The sequence below is a fragment of the Kogia breviceps genome, chromosome 13 (assembly GCF_026419965.1).
Source record: "Kogia breviceps isolate mKogBre1 chromosome 13, mKogBre1 haplotype 1, whole genome shotgun sequence".
In the NCBI taxonomy this organism is placed as follows: Eukaryota; Metazoa; Chordata; class Mammalia; order Artiodactyla; family Physeteridae; genus Kogia; species Kogia breviceps.
Window position 1 is genome coordinate 37543273 of NC_081322.1, and position 16823 is coordinate 37560095.

General features: G+C 42.1%; 1 protein-coding gene across 1 annotated transcript in view; it reads right to left on the reverse strand.

Moving 5' to 3' along the window:
• The window catches only part of PREP (prolyl endopeptidase), a 142967-nt gene that overhangs the window by 108443 nt on the left and 17701 nt on the right, over positions 1 to 16823 (reverse strand). The window contains exons 3-6 of the mRNA XM_059083658.2: positions 9422 to 9555; positions 8177 to 8307; positions 5460 to 5669; positions 1374 to 1495 (exon numbers count right to left, since the gene is read on the reverse strand). Coding sequence (XP_058939641.1) covers positions 1374 to 1495; positions 5460 to 5669; positions 8177 to 8307; positions 9422 to 9555 — 597 coding nt within the window. The remainder of the gene's footprint in view (positions 1 to 1373; positions 1496 to 5459; positions 5670 to 8176; positions 8308 to 9421; positions 9556 to 16823) is intronic.

Here is a 16823-nt window from a genome sequence, read left to right on the forward strand (position 1 = left end):
CTAGTCAAGTCTGCTGTGGTAGCTTGAAAGCAGCCACAGACAAGTAAACAAATGGGCGTGACTGTGCTCCAGCAAAACCCAATCTACAAAAGCAGGCAGCTGGCCAGATTTTGGCTGAGGGCAGTAGGCTGCCAACTACGGTTCTAGAGAATCGAAATAAATAAAAGGACAATTTGGAATAAGGTATATTAACGCACGTGGACTAAAAACCCGTGGATTCGTATTCTATCCCCCAATGAATCAGACCCATGCACAGAAGTTCAAATCTAAAATACCCCCTTCTGGGCTTCGCTGGTGGCACAGTGTCAGTTGAGTGTCCGCCTGCCGATGCAGGCGACACGGGTTCGTGCCCCGGTCCGGGAGGATCCCACATGCCGCGGGGCGGCTGGGCCCGTGAGCCATGGCCGCTGAGCCTGCGCGTCCGGAGCCTGTGCTCCGCAACGGGAGAGGCCACAGCAGTGAGAGGCCCGCATAATGCAAAAACAAACAAACAAACAAAAACCAAAAACAAACAAACAAAAATAAAATACCCCTTTCTTACCAAAGTTCTAATTGTATCCCCGAGAAGGGGTAAGAGGCTCAATGGGCTAAAAAGTTTCTAGAGGATTCCTCATTCCCACTAAAATGGGATGATAGCCCACCTACATGAAAACATTCAGAATGCTTTTCCTTCTTAAAAAGAAAAAAAAAAAAAATATATATATATATATATTTCTTAGTACCCAGAAATGAGCTAACAAGAGTACAATTCTTACTCTAAGCACCTCTAAGTTTTTTCACAGGCAATTCACAAGATTCACAAGATCATTCGCAGAATAAAATCTGAGACAGTAACTACAGAGACGCATCACTTCAACAGAGGCTGGTTATTATCAAGACGCCTAAGGAATGTATGAACCACCTATGAGATGCACAAATATCCAAAGGATACATATTTTAATGTAAAAACAAGACAACAAAAGGCATGAAGAGCACAGTTGTGTAAAAGAAAAACACACACACTCTCCCTCCCCTTACATTCTCACCTGTGTATAGAAAGAAAAGTTTTGGAAGGAAACTCTCTTCACCTCTGAGAATCAGGATTCCAAGTTTTGAAATGTTCATGCTTTGCTTTGTGTTATTTTGTACTTTTACAATTTTACCATAAGCATGTATTACTTTTAGCATTAAGATTTTTATGTTGAGATTACAGTTAAAAGATTTATCACCTTCATTATTAAGAGTCCATTTGAGTACTAATATTTTTAACAAAAGAATATTCACTCAAAGGACTTCCACCATCTGTAAAGATCACCACATAAGAAGAATATTTATATACACAATCCAAGAGAGATAGTGTTTGTGGGTAAAAAAATCTCACGGTAGAACAATACCTCAGCTCCACCCATCCACTTAGGCTCATCAGGAAACTCAGCACACAAAATATCTTCTGACTGATCAGTCCCCAAGACATGGTAGCAGAGCTTTTGGTGGAGATTGGTGGATGTTTCTGTGCCTAAAGGAATTAAAAACGTACACTGAAACGCAGCTGACAATTTTAAGAAAATCTATTCCTCCCATACTGTACAATGCTAGAAATATTTGAAAAGCTAAGTATCTGGTTGCGGGACTGTAGGATACAAGGTTAATATACAAAAGTTAATCACTTTCCTATATACTAACAATGAACAAGTGGAATTTGAAATTAAAAACACAGTACCATTTACATTAGCAGCCCCCAAAATGAAATACTTAGGTATAAATCTAATACAATATGTATAAGGTCTACAGGAGAACTACAAAACTGATGAAAGAAATAGAAGAATAACTAAATAAATGGAAAGATATACTCAATATATTATGGACAGAAATACTCAATATCGTCAGGATGACAGTTCTTTTCAACTTAATCTACAGATGCAATGCAATCCCAATCAAAATCCCAGCAAGTTATTTTGTGGATATGGACAAACTGATCCTAAAGTTTATGTGGAGAGGCAAAAAACCCAGAAGAGCCAACACAATACTGAAAGAAGAAAACAAAGGTGGACAACTGACACTACCTGACTTCAAGATTTATTATAAATAATCAAGACAGTGTGGTATTAGCAAAATAGACAGATCAAGGGAACAGAGTAGAGAGCCCAGAAACAGACCCACATAAATACAGTCAACTGATCTTTGATAAAGGAACAAAGGCAATATGATGTAGAAAAGACAGTCTTTTCAACAAATGGTTCTGGAACAACTGGGCAACCCCAGGCAAAAAATGACTCAAGACACAGACCTTACACACTTCACAAAAATTAACCCCAAATGGATCACAGACCTAAAAATGTAAATGCAATTATAAAACTCCTAGAAAATAACACAGGAGAAAATCTAGATGACCTTGGATTTGGTGATGACTTTTTAGATACAACATCGAAAGCACAATCCATGAAAGAAAAAACTGATAAGCCAAACGTCATTAAAATTAAAACCCTCTGCTCCACGAAAAGACACTGTCAGGAGAATGAAAAGACAAGAAAATATTTGATAGACTGTCATCCAAAATACGCAAAGAATGTTTAAAACTCAACAATAAGAAAATGAAGAACCCAATTTAAAAAAATGGGCCAGAGACCTTCACAGATCTTAACCTCACCGAAGAAGAAATACGAATGGAAAATAAGCATGTGAAAAGATGCTCCTCAGCATATGTCCTCAAGGAACTGCAAATTAAAACAATGAGATACCATTACACACCTATTAGAATGGCCAAAACCCAGAACACTCAAAACACCAAATGCTGGCCAAGATGTGGAACAACAGGAACTCTCATTCATTGCTGGTGGGAATGCAAATGGTACAGCCACTCTGGAAGACAGTTCGGCAGTTTCTTACAAAACTAAACATACTGTTATGATATAGGAACTGTGCTCCTTGGTATTTACCCAAATGAGTTGAAAACTGACATCCACACAAAAACCTGTACACGGATGTTAACAGCAGCTTTATTCATAATTGCCAAAACTTGGAAGCAACCAAGATGTCCTTCAGAGGTGAATGGATAAACGAACTATAGTATATCTAGACAATGGAATATTATTTAATGTTAAAATAATGTTTTTTAGTGTTTTTATCAAGCCATAAAAACACATGGAAAAAACTTAAATGCACGTCACTAAGTGAAAGAAGCCAATCTGAAAGGCTATATACTGTATGATTCCAACTACATGACATTTTGGAAAAGGCAAAGCTATAGAGATAGTAAAAAAGATCAGTGGTTGCCAGGGGCTGGCAGGGGAGGGAAGGATGTATAGGTGGAACACAGGATTATTAAGGCAGTGAAAACACTCTATGATACTACAATGGTAGATATATATCATTATATGTTTGCCCAAACCCATGGAATGTACAACACCACGAGTGAACTCTAATGTAAACTGTGGATTTGGGGTGATTATGATGTGTCCGTGCAGGCTCATCTACAGTACGCTCTGATGGGGATGCTGATAATAGGGGAGGCCATGCATGTGTGAGGGGTTGAGTGTACATGGGAAATCTTGGTACCTTATGCTCAGTTTTGCTGTGAACCTGAAACTGCTCTAAAAGATTAAATCTATTAAAAAAAGAGAGAGAGTTAAGTATCAGTTGGGTATCAACCTGGAAATAATCACATATATTTGCTGATTTTGGAGGCTGATTTTCTTCAGGACAATGAAGAAAAAAAGGAAGATAATACCATAACATTAAAAAAAAAAAAAAAGCTTTACTTGGTGATTTTCCATGGGTTTTCCAGGAACACTGGTAACAAGTACACAGCCAGAATTGCTTAGCCTCATTCATAAGTCCTCCACCACGCAACCTGAAAGGCTGTTGAGGTCTTCCGAACAAAAGGACAGCAAAATTACAGCTGGGAGAAGATGTTGGCTTTCTTAAATCAACCACAATTACTAATTATTACTATTTCTGCCAATGGAAATTAAGGCTAAGTAATAATTTCCACGTTTTTCACAAGTTAACTTAATAACACTGTTCTCTAACAAGAAATGGCCAGTTATGTATTTTTACGGTGTCCTAGAACTTGGAAACAGCCAACACTTTTTAACTCAGCGGCACTCTTAATACAGGCAGCTAATTCAGTGTACAGAGCACAGAGGTCTTTCTTTAGCCAACATCCTTGAATAAAAAGCCTACTCTTAGCTCCTCTTGTAGTTCATTGGTGAACTAGGAAAAAGGTACTACAGTAATCTAATCAAAGGCAGCAAAAGCTATTGATAAATGCAGCTGAAAGAGATGAAAAGTATTATAGCCTTATTCCCAACTCAACTGGGGGGAAAAGAGAAAAGAAGCCTATCTAAAGATGACAAAGATACAGCAATTCATAATAAGGGGACAGCATGTGCAGGAGAAAGCATTGGACTAGCTGTGCTTCCCGTCAGCTCTAGGCCCTGCAACAAGTAACTGAGACTCTGTACCCCAGCTCCAAATCTCTAGCAAAGGGATGGTAACCCACCTGTAAAGATCAACCAAGACAACATGAAAACGCTGTACACCACATGGAAATATGGAGTAGCATAAAGAAGATGACGTTGACAGCTTGTACCAGCAAGGTACAAGCTCCAGGGCCCTTCCTGCCTGGGAAGGTGAGAGGTGAAGGGGAAAAGAAAGAGGGACCACTTGCACACAATAGGATCTTTGTGCAATTGAAGCAGAGAACAAAGGTGTGTCCTGGAAGTTAACAAGGACAAAAGTGTCAAGACAAGTGTGACCAACAGGTGACCTGTAACTTCTGAGCAGAGAGAGAGATGTGATTCCTGCAAAATTTTATCATCACTCAACATCATTAAATAAGTTGGTTTTGTTAAAAAAAAAAATCCACCTTCTCCATGATCCCCTTGGGAGAAAGAATGTGTATGTGAAGAACAGACGGCAATAATGGCCCCAATTTTCCACAGTTCCCTGTATATCTCTCCCGACCCCTTGAACAGCAGTTGGTCCTGTGACTTGCTTTGGCCAAAAGAATGCGGTAAGTGACGTTCCAACAGCAAGCCCAGGCATCAAAGAGGTCGTGCCTTTCAGCTCTCCCCCTTGGAATCCTGCTGAGCTGCCGTGTGAACAAGCCTGGACTGGCCTGCTAGAGAATGAGAGACCACATGGAGCGGAATGGACGCCCCAGACATGTGAAAAGGTCACGCTAAGATCAGTCAGCTGACCAGCAGCTCATCACAGACACATGACAGAATTCAGCTAAGCCCAGAAGAACTGCCTGGCCAACCTGAAGACTCACAGTGAAAATAAATGGGGTTGTTACTCTGAACCACAAAGTTTTGGCAGGAACTGTTACACAACTATGCTAACGGATACAACAACCTTCGAGCAAACATGATTCTAGACCAAGCAACCTCTATGTAGGGTTTAGCTTCTTTCTTTAAGTCATGTGAAGTCACACTTCATATCATGAAAAAGGTGCTTCATCTGAAGTCTCAACCTACCATCACTTTTCCCATCCTGTTGTGGGTATGCGTTGTAGAACATTCCCTTCCCATCGTGGGTCCAGGCCATACAGCTGAATTTGACTCTTTCGAGCACATCTGGAAGCTCTTTGGCACCATCGACTTTCATGAACTTGATCGTCACCCAATCTGAGCCACTGGCACTCAGACCATAGGCAAAATATTCACCATCTTCACTGAATGCATAGCCTAAGGGACACATGAGAAATCGTCAGATGGTGAACATGGGGACACAACTCCCAGCCTTGCCCACTGCCCACTGTGCTGTCTGACAAAGCTCTCTGTCACACATGGAAGCAGAATGTGGCAACAGGAGAAGCAGGCAGTTGGTTGTGAGGAATTCTGGGGGCTCACCCAGGTCTCCCAGGAATTTGCCTTACGACCTTGGACAAGTTTCTTAACCTTTCCAGGGTTTAGTTTCTTCATCTGTAAAATGAAGTAATAGATTATATGACCACTAAGATGCTTCCATTTAAAAATTTTCTATAATTCAATAAGCAGTTCATTTAAAAGCAGAGCTCATCTGGGACTTTCAGCATATTTTATTTATACTTGGAAGGAGGGGGAAAAGGAGGAAGGAAACTGCTTTTAGAGTAATGACTGAATGTAACAGAACTACACTGGAGCCATTACATAATTTTTGGAATGGACTCCAAACTACTTGAAATCCCTCTTTACAACCTCGTTTTCTGAGCATTGCTGGCACTCCAGGATTAATGTCCACACCGTCCGACAACTAAAAGCCCAGGTAAATGAAGTCTGAGGGTTTGCAATAAAGACGCATGCAGTGCACATTCCAAAAGTGACCGTGAAAAAATAAGGAAAGCAACACCACTGAGAGACTAACGTGCTGTCCCCCATTCTTTGGGGCCATCACAGACAGAATGTTCTAACCACTGTGGAATGTTTCCTGACAAATATTTATATGTTTCTATTAGCTTTATGATTATAAGGAATGTGTAGTGTTTGGTACCAGATACTGACACCAGAGATTTCCTCTTATGTTGTCTGTTAAACTTCACTGGGGGTTAAAAATTATCCTAAGAAACCCAACTATTTTCACGGGCTTCCTACTATTTTACATGGAACTTCTACTAGTGAAAAATAAGGCTACTATTTCATAAAACCTTCTTATTAATCACTTATAATTCCTATAAAGTATCCAGGCTCAAACGTATATAAACGCAGAAGAGAGCCAAGAATGTGATGAGGAGTAAATATTCACTTTTTACTCTACATAAATTATATATAATTTTAAAATTTTCAGGAAAAATGTAAATAAAACACTTTGACTTGAAATATATGTTTAAAAAATCATATACTATCAAAAGAATCTGAACGTCTACCTATACTGTGACTTCCCTATAATATCATTTTCAGAAAACTCAAAGACTGAGACCAAGTCCCATGTCTAATTTACCTTGTCATCCATCAGGGTCCATACATGACAAGCATTACATAAAAATGTTACTGGAATGAATTATCAGAGTGAGAGGTGAGACCCTGTTATAATGAAGTCCTCTGGATGAGTTGCAAGATAGACCTTGGTTAAAATGAAATAAACTTCTATTTAGGGGATATTGCTGCACAGAATCAGTGTATTAAATTCACTCACAACTGGTCTTCATTTCCAAGACCAAATTCATGGACGAATACTCACGATGAGCTGGCTGGCATCTTATTTCCAATACTGATTACTCTCAATACTAATGAGATTAAAGATCATCGTGTACATATACAGCCTATTGCGGGAGAGGAGGAGGGAAGCACTAAATGACTGAATGCCTTTATAAAAGGGTCTTCTCACACAGATCTGCTGGAACAGGCCTCTTTATTTCCCACCTAATCAGTTACAGGACTTCAGCATTCCAACTGCTCAATTCTGTAGGGCTGAACCTACACTTGTGCTTTTTCTACAAAGAGAAGATGCTACAGAGGAAATGCTGAGCCAACTTAACTAAAAACATCTAGAATACTAGCCAGAGATGATTCTCAGAGAGTACAATTTTTAAACCACAGAACCAGAGTGTAGACAACTTCCCTACCCTAGAAGTGGTGCTTATGGCACAGACCTGGGGTAATCTCATGGCCCGCAGAGGAGGTTATCTCCGGGGAATTTATTTAGGAGACATACGGCAAGTGCATACATATTTTTGCATACAGCAAAACATACTTATTCAGCTTTTAAACTTGCATCCTCTGGGGACAAGGTACCAAGTTGTCTAATTTCTACAAGACTGTGTTTTATACTTTTAATTCTAACATACTAAATATTAACTAAATTTGAAAACATCACTTTTTCCCCTCAAGGAAGCAGATTTCATAAATATTCTTTCCTGTTTTATATTTATAGTTAAAACATTCTTTGTACAACTTAAATTTCTTACAGAAGAGAATTAACTTTTTCCCAAACACAGACAGGTCTCAGAGAAGCTACAGAAAGTGATGATGATACTTCAAGATCCCAGAGGCCCTAGAAGCTAATTTAGGTCCAGTGTGAATTATTCTCTAGTCCTGCTTCATGCCATCAGAAGGAGATGTGACTACCCATGTGTTCTGAATTTACCGTGCATAAATCAGCTTTCCTGACACTGCGTGTGCGTCTGTTCTACAATACGGTCCACACTCTGTCTGGTCTTTCAGAGCTGCGAGCGAGGGCCCCGGGACTCCCGTGGGCCTGGCTGTGTAGCCCTCACCTCGGAGCGCCACCGTGCCGTCATCGGAGAGTATGTTGGGGTCAAGGAACACTCTGGCTTCACCCTCTAAGGAATCCTGTACATATAATACTCGTTGGTTCTGCAAACCTGTATTGTAAAAATAGAAATACCTGGGGGACAGAGATGGTCTTTATTCAGCTATGGCATTTTCTATTTGTGGAGTAAAATCAAATACATACAAACAAATAGAAAAAGGAAAACAACACACAAAGGTACAACTGCAAATAGGCCGTGCCAGGGAGATGGGGACTAGAGTGGAAGGTCCCACCATCTCCCTGTAGCTAGAGTTTGTTCCCTGAATTGCTTTAGGAATTCAAATAATATATTGTAATTCTACACATTAGCTAAATAAAGCCTGCTTTATTACCTAAAATGAAAACTGATATTCAAATAAAGCAGTAATTTTTTCTTTTCAATGGAGAAGACAGCAGATTTGCTAAAATGAAGTGCTGGTTCCCATCCCTAGCCAGGTTGCTAGGGTAGGGGGTGGGCAAATTTTTTTCTGTAACGGGCAAGGTTTTGTGCACCATACAGACTCTGATGCTACTACTCAATTCTGCAGTTGCTGTACAAAAGCAGCCGCGAATAACACACAAACAACAGGCATGGCTGTGTGCCATTTAAACTTTATTTACAAAACAGGGGGTAGATAGAGCTTGGCATGCAGATCATACTTTGCTGATCCCTATGTATGTGAAGTCTAACAAACTCTAAAGTAAATTTGTGGCAGTGGTTCCAAAGAGAGTTAAAAAGCAAACAAGAGACTATGTTTTAAGTGGGTGTCAGAGGGCAAGGATCAAGAGAGGTGAATTAATGGGTGCTGCATCCTGGGCCATTTCCATTCCTGGATGGAAGAAATACATATAGTAAAGTCTTTTCAAGTAGTATAAGCTAAAGAGAATTAATTTCAGAGGCAAACAAATCTCCACTGCTGTCTATGAAGCCTGCTCTCTCACCGATTACTAGCCACAAGAAAACAATCATTTCCTACAATCTAGATTTTGTCCTAGGACACATCTCTGCTAAATTTCTTAGTCCTTCTTTTAAGAATGTGGTCAACAGACCAAAAAATATTATTCTCATATTCCAGCATAGAAATGAATTGATTTTATAATGAATTAAGTTTATAAACGGATAAGTTTTTCAGAATTTGTACTGTAGAATTTAAGAACGTATTAGATCAGAAAAGTAAAAAGAAAATTAAATGAAGGCAACTTCACATACCTTTTCCCTTTCTTGAAGTGGCAGCTATACTTGGGATAGTCATACAATTCAGTCATTCTCTCTTTGTATAAACCTCTGATAGGACACTGCTCAAGAAATGGCACAGTAATCTTGTTCTGGGCCTCCACGAAAGCCTGGAGAGAAAATTTAAATGAACAAAGCAAGTCAGATATAAAATTTTCCATGGGGAGTGTTATCCATTAATATGTATCAGCAAGATCCAGCAATTTTACTCCTGGGAATATATCCTAAGGAAACAAAAACACTATGTTGAAGAGATATCTGCACCCCCATGCTCACAGCAGCATTATTTACAATAGTCACAACATGGAAACAACCTAAGTGTCCACTGATGGACGAATGAGTAAAGAAAAGGTGTGGAATATATACAGACAATCAAATATTATTCAGTCATTAAAAAAGTAGGAAATTCTGCCATTTGGGACAATATGGGTGGACCTTGAGGATGTTACGTTGAGTTGAACGGACAAAGACGAATACTGTATGATCTCACTCATATGTGGATTCTTAAAATATAAAACAAAACAAAAGCCCCGAACTCATAGAAAAATCAGATCTGTGGTTACCAGAGGCAGGGGATAAAGGGAGTAAAACTGGATGGAGGTGGTCAAAAGACACAAACTTCCAGTTATAAGACAAATAAGTACTAGCGTTGTAATGCACAACATGATGACTACAATTAACACTGCTGTATGATAGTGTATGAAAGTTGTTAAAAGAGAATAAATCCTAAGAGTCCTAATCACAAGGAAAAAATTTTTTTTTTCTTTCTTTTGATATCTGTAGGAGATGATGGATGTCCACTAAACTTGTTCTGATAATCATTTCATGATACACGTAAGTCAAATCATTATGCTCTACACCTTAAACTTATACAGTGTTGTACATCAATTATATCTCAATAAAACCTGGAAAAAAAGATTTAAAAAATGTATCAGTGAAAGCATATTTTCCTTCAACAAACAACAACTAATACTTCCATGGCACTAAGTATGCACCAAGCAGATATTAACTCATTTAGGACTCATAATCCTATACAGAAGGTTCTGTTTTAGCCCAGCTTTCTGGATGGGGAGACTGAGTCTCAGAGTGGTCAAAAAGGTTCCGAACATCACGCAGCCGCGAGTGGCAGAGCCAGCTCCCAAATCTACACTCTAACCAAACACAGTATCAGCTACTCAGATCACGTGCTGTCAAGAAACTACACTCACCCTGTGCCAGGCTCCAGGCCCCTCAGCAGCTGGTGAGCCCCAAACATCAGAGTTAAAGAAACCAAGTTAGGGATACCTAGGTACTATTTTATCAACTTTTTTGGGGGGCTGCGTTGGGTCTTCGTTGCTGTGCACGGGCTTTCTCTAGTTGCAGCAAGCGGGGGCTACTCTTCGTTGCGGTGCACAGGCTTCTCATTGTGCTGGCTTCTCTTGTTGCAGAGCATGGGCTCTAGGCATGTGGGCTTCAGTAGTTGTGGCGCGCGGGCTCAGTAGTTGTGGCTCGCAGGCTCTAGAGTGCAGGCTCAGTAGTTGTGGCGAACGGGCCCTATTGCTCCGCAGCATGAGGGATCTTCCCGGACCAGGGCTCAAACCCGTGTCCCCTGCATGGGCAGGCAGATTCCTAACCACTGCACTGCCAGGGAAGTCCTATATCAATTTTGTTTTTGACAATCTTTCTAAGACCTACTACCCTTGTCAACTCCAGAGAACTTTGCTAAATGCTGAAACTAAAGAATATTTAAAACAAAACTGGAAAGTGAATTGAATAAGTATGTCAACAATAATGGTTTATAAGATGAGCAAGAGATGGCCTGCAGGCCATCAGGAGACCGTGGCAGCAACAGCAGGGGAAGGAGCAGTCTTTACAACAGATCAGTTGTATCCAAGCATAACCTATTTAATAACTAAGCAGTTAGGAAGTTTATAATACTATAATAATACTATAAAAACTTGGCTTCATAATAATTCACATCTGGCTATTAGAAATGAAACAAGAATAAATGTATCAGCTCTAAATTCAATCGAAGGTTCAATCAGATGTCTATACAAAGGTAAACCCTTTTGATAGGAGAAAACTTCAGGAAATGGACAACTTACCATACTTGGAATGGCAGGCAAAAATGCGTTATTATCAGAGTTCATCCAGATCTAAGGGCCGACCCCAGCTCCAAACGGTCTCTAAACGGGCTCTCCTCCACAAACCACTGACCCCACCCTGGAGAACCACGATTCTGTGCTGAGAGAAAGCTGTTCTAAAACTCGAAGTTTACAATATGTACTTGCAAAGAGTGTGAGGTGTGAGTACAATGATGAGTAACAGCTTTGCAAGAGGATCAATTCAAGAGAAATAAAACTGTTATGGGTCACTTTTCTTATTTCGTTCAAACAGAAAATAAAATTGACTGACTCCCACAGAAATACAAGTCCAAGTGCTTATCACGAGGGATTGGCAAACCTCGCCCTGGCCTGCTTTCCTATGGCACTCAAGCTTAGAATAGTTTTTATATTTTTAACAGTTGGGCAGGTGGTGGGGGGGGGGGGCCCTGCAAACCCAGCAGTGACCTAGGTGGCTCACATCTACAATATTTCCTGTGTGGCCCTTCACAGGAAAAGTTTGCTGACCCCACTCTATCTCATTAAAAAGTGTCAACAAGGAGATTAACTCTTGTTGTTTAGTTACAAAATCAATGCACAGCTGCGAAGCCACGCGGGGGCAGCGTTCTAGAGATTGCTAAGCGTGTGCAAGAGTATCACCTGATTTCATGGGCGAAGGAAACGCCAGGCCTCCTTTACAGGCGTGGAAAGGGAGGCAGGTGGTACTGAAGGCACTCGGCCAGCACCGCACAGCGAGTGAGCGATACTGCTGAAGCGGAATCATGTTCTTCCAGTCACTGTAACAGTGACCGAGGCTGACGCCTTGCCTGACACTGGATGTGGAGACAAAGCAGACCCACTGGAGAGAAGGCAGGCAGCCTGGGCTTCCTCTGATCTCCTCCCGCTTGGGCTGGGCTCAGCAGGGCAGCCCCATCAGGGTGCTGGAGTGTCGACAAGGATTTAATATGAACCTAGTGTGCGTCAGTACCGATCCTGGCACGGTGGGTGGAGGGGTGAGAAATCCAAGACAAGATCCCTGCCACTGTGGAGCGAACATTCTACCGGGGGAGACAAAACACAAGCCAGAGGGTTGCAGAGAACAGTTAGTGCTAAGGACACACGCAGGGTAGCCGTGGGGCGAAGCTGCTACTCAAAGTAGCATCCACGACGCGCGCTGCTCCTGAACCGCTACTGCCAGCCCACGGCGAGCCCAGGGACTGGGAAGGGGCGCCGTAGCAATGGGACGCTGCTGTGACATCTTCGTTACGTTTCACAAAAATATAAAGCCCCCATGGAAATTTGAAAACCATCATTCACCACCAGTCCTGGGCAACACTGGGATGGGAGTGTCCTTACTTCTAGCAGTATGGCCAGGGAGGCTCTTCTGAGGCTCTGAGTTGAGATCTGATAGGCAAGAGGGAGCAGCTCCGTAAAGACGGGAAGAGCGTTCCAGGCCAAGGAAACTGCAGGTGCTGGGCCCTGGGCGGAGGAGCTTGGCAGGTGAGAAGAAGAGTAGGGAGGTCAGGGAGGCTGGGGATATGAGTGAGAGAGACGGAGACCCTGGCAGGAGCTAGATCACGTGGGCCCTGGTGGGCAGATGGGAAGTTTGAATCTTCATTCCAAATGCAAAGCTATGACCGGGTGAGGAGACAGTTACACAGTCTGGTTTACCTTTTCAAAGGACTACTCTTGCTCTGGGTGGAAAACAGACTATAGGGGAGCAAAAGCAGAAACAGGGAAGCCGGTTAGGAAGCCGGGGCAGTGGTCCAGTGAGAGACAAGGCCAAGTGGAATGGCTGGTCTCTAAGGGAGCAGGGAGTAGGGACAGAGAAGATGGGCCCAGCGCATGCTCACATCTAAATTTGATGGCTGTTTCCCAGAAGGGCCTCACCAGAACATTCTAGCTGCTTAGGGCTCCCACCCTGAGACCCCAGCAGACTGAGGGTCTTGGCTGGCCCCTTCCCCTTCCACTGGGCGTCCTCTGAGGAGGGAGCCCTGCAGACTTCGTTTCCCTAATCCTTCTGATTTGTGTTTGTACGAGGCTGCATCTAGGCCTTATACCGTGGCTCTTGGAGGACCACGGCGGGTCCATGAGTCACAGATCCTCAGTTCGTTTTCCCCGGAAAGGTGGAACTGCATCCTCCCATGGTTTCTCTATCTTGCTTTGCTTCTCAGGTACAGTTACAACTGCTGCAACAGAACCCATCTCACACTAAAGCAGGCACACTGGCTTTTCTCATTTAAAATGTTCAGAAAACCATTAAGCCAGCCATAAGAATGCTACTAAATAACTAGGCTCATTATGTACAATATTGCTACCTCTCACCCACAAATGTTAGTCAATTACTTTAACTAGAGCAATATTTAAAGGCTGCGCCCTTCCAAGTCCAGTATCTAGATGCAAACAATGTTTAAGTTCTTAAAAGTCTAAGTTCTGTCATATTTATAATTTGGGCAAGTCCTTTTCATGAAGGCGGGGACAAATTTTCTGTAAAGGGGCTTCGTGAAATGCAGGGTTCCAAAGAATGCCAGTAATGCCTTCTTGGTCATTTATGGATTTAATAGTCTGGCTTCTGGGTCTGAAAATTAGAACAAATTTAGGGGAAAGGGAGAAGAGGTATAAGGATAAAGAAAAGAAAAACTGGAGGAATTGCAGAATGGTAAAGAAGCAGGGTGAGGAGAATGAAATTCTCCTTGTCCCTCAGGAGTCTCAGCATCGAAAGTCACACTCCAGGATATTATTAAAATCACTGAAATCTGAAAGCCCATGAAATGACACCAGCAGCTGAGCCTTCAAAGAGGATCACCAGTTTAGAGTTTATAGCTATGGATGAGTCTGAAAATATTTTTCTAAGAACAGCTGCTCAAAGCTAAGAAATCCAATTCACATTTCATTTTGCCTTGACTATTAGAAACCTTCAAAGCAAAGTTCCAGTTATGCAAGACGATTAAATCTGAGAGCTCTGCTGTGTAACACTGTGCCTTAGTTAACAATGTTATACCGTACACATTAACGTGTTAAACGCTGTTCAGAGGGCAGATCTCATGTTGAACGTTCTTACCATAATGTACACAAAACAACAACAACAACAAAAAGCTACCTGGCAAAGGGTGGCTCAGTTTGGGAGCTGGAGATGCCTTTACCTTCACTGTCTTCAGAAAGAATTTTTTTCAAGTTGTCCTCATACGTACTACACTTTAATCCACAAAATATCTCAAGTCCTTTTACAAGCACAATTTTTACACATAGGAATAAAAAGGATGCATGCAGCTCCTCATTAAATAGATATGTATACAGAACATCACGACGGGCAACATAGGATTAAACAGATGAACCACATGGATAAAGACAAGAGCTACAGGAGAACAAATGAAGGGGAAACTACTTCTGGGATAGGGTGGCATAGGCCTTGGGGAGTGGGGCAGGCGGGCAGTCCAATGCCCAGGAAGGACTTCCAGATGGGAGACCCACTCCATCATGGGTCCCACCCAGGTGAAACCAGGGATGGTGCTATCTACAACCCACAAACTTGGAGGAGTCTCTGTTGCAAATTATATGTAGGTGTGTGTAAATATATTATTTATCTAAATATATAGATACACACACACACATACACACACAAAGACACACACATATGAATGAGCTGGTTAAAGCAAGTGGTTGGTGCCACAGCACGGCCTGGCAGAAAACCCCAATCGTACTCATGTCTGAAGGGCTGAGAGCATCCTGGAGGCCACAGAAGGAAGCACACCTGGACCCCCTCTCCCTGCTGGGAGTGTAGCAGAATTCGGCAATGACTCTCCGAGTGCAGGGGTATGCCCATAAACGAGAAGGCAAGAGGTGGCAAAGCTCATCCCGGAGGCTGCAGGAGGACCCAGGGCCAGGAGGGCTGGACGGTCGCATGAAAAACCGGAGGCATGCCCAACAGAGAACGAGAGGCAGCTGCTTCAGGAGACAGCTTTAGAAACGGAGACTATGGAGGAATGGGGTAACATACAAGACAGATTTAGGAACCTACATCCAAAAGAGAGAAGAGTGCCCCTTATGTTCCAGTGCGCTCCGAACTTTCAAACATTAGCAGTCCGTCAGACGACAAAGAAAAGCTTGCTCGGGTCACAGTTGTAACCACAATGCCATTACCTCAACCCAGAGAGGGGCCTTTCTCTTCCTGGTCCCACAAACCCCTACAAACCCCAAGGACGAGCCATGTCAAATCCAATGGGCGAGAGCCCAAAACCGATGGGGCTTGTCCTTTAACATTAAAAGCCCAGAGTGGGTCCCTCTCTTCTCTCTGGGACCATCTGCTCCCAGGTCAGGAAGGCTCCCACTGAGCTTCCCGCTGCATGTGGGCCACAGACCAGGCGGGGCCTTCCAGAAGCCCTGCCAGGCCTCTTTCTACCTTCTCTGCCTGTCCCCCTGAAGGCAAATCAACTTGTTCCCTCACTGTGCTAGTTACTGTCAATCAAGGGGGAAGGAAACAGAAAGTCTCATTTCGACCTCAGATTCAAGCCTTGTTCTCAAATCTCACCATTACCAGGGAGCCCATTCAAAGTTGGAACACAAACCCTTTTTGGCTCCGTTCTTCGGGGTACACACTACTGACCAGAAGCCTGGCGAGGACAGAGGTGATCTGCACATCAAATCCAAACCTAACTAAAAATCCAACCAGGAAGAAGTTAAACACGTACAAATCCTCTCTTGAATAATTCTTGTATCAGTGAGGGAATCCAAACTATAACAAGAATATTTGAAAAATAAGAAAAACTGAAACATTAAGAATTAAAGTTCTTAATGCAAATCAAAACTACAATGAAGTATAACCTCATATCAATCAGAATGGCCATCATCAAAAAAATCTACAAACAATAAATGCTGGAGAGGGTGTGGAGAAAAGGGAACACTCTTGCACTGTTGGTGGGAATGTAAACTGATACAGCCACTATGGAGAACAGTATGAAGGCTCCTTAAAAAGCTAAAAATAGAACCACCATATGACCCAGCAATACCACTACTGGGCATATACCCTGAGAAAACCAAAATTCAAAAAGAGTCATGTACCAAAATGTTCATTGCAGCTCTATTTACAATAGCTAGGACATGGAAGCAACCTAAGTGTCCATCGACAGATGAATGGATAAAGAAGATGTGGCACATATATACAATGGAATATTACTCAGCCATAAAAAGAAATGAAACTGAGTTATTTGTAGTGAGGTGGATGGACCTAGAGTCTGTCATACAGAGTGAAGTAAGTCAGAAAGAGAAAAACAAATACCGTATGCTAACACATATATACA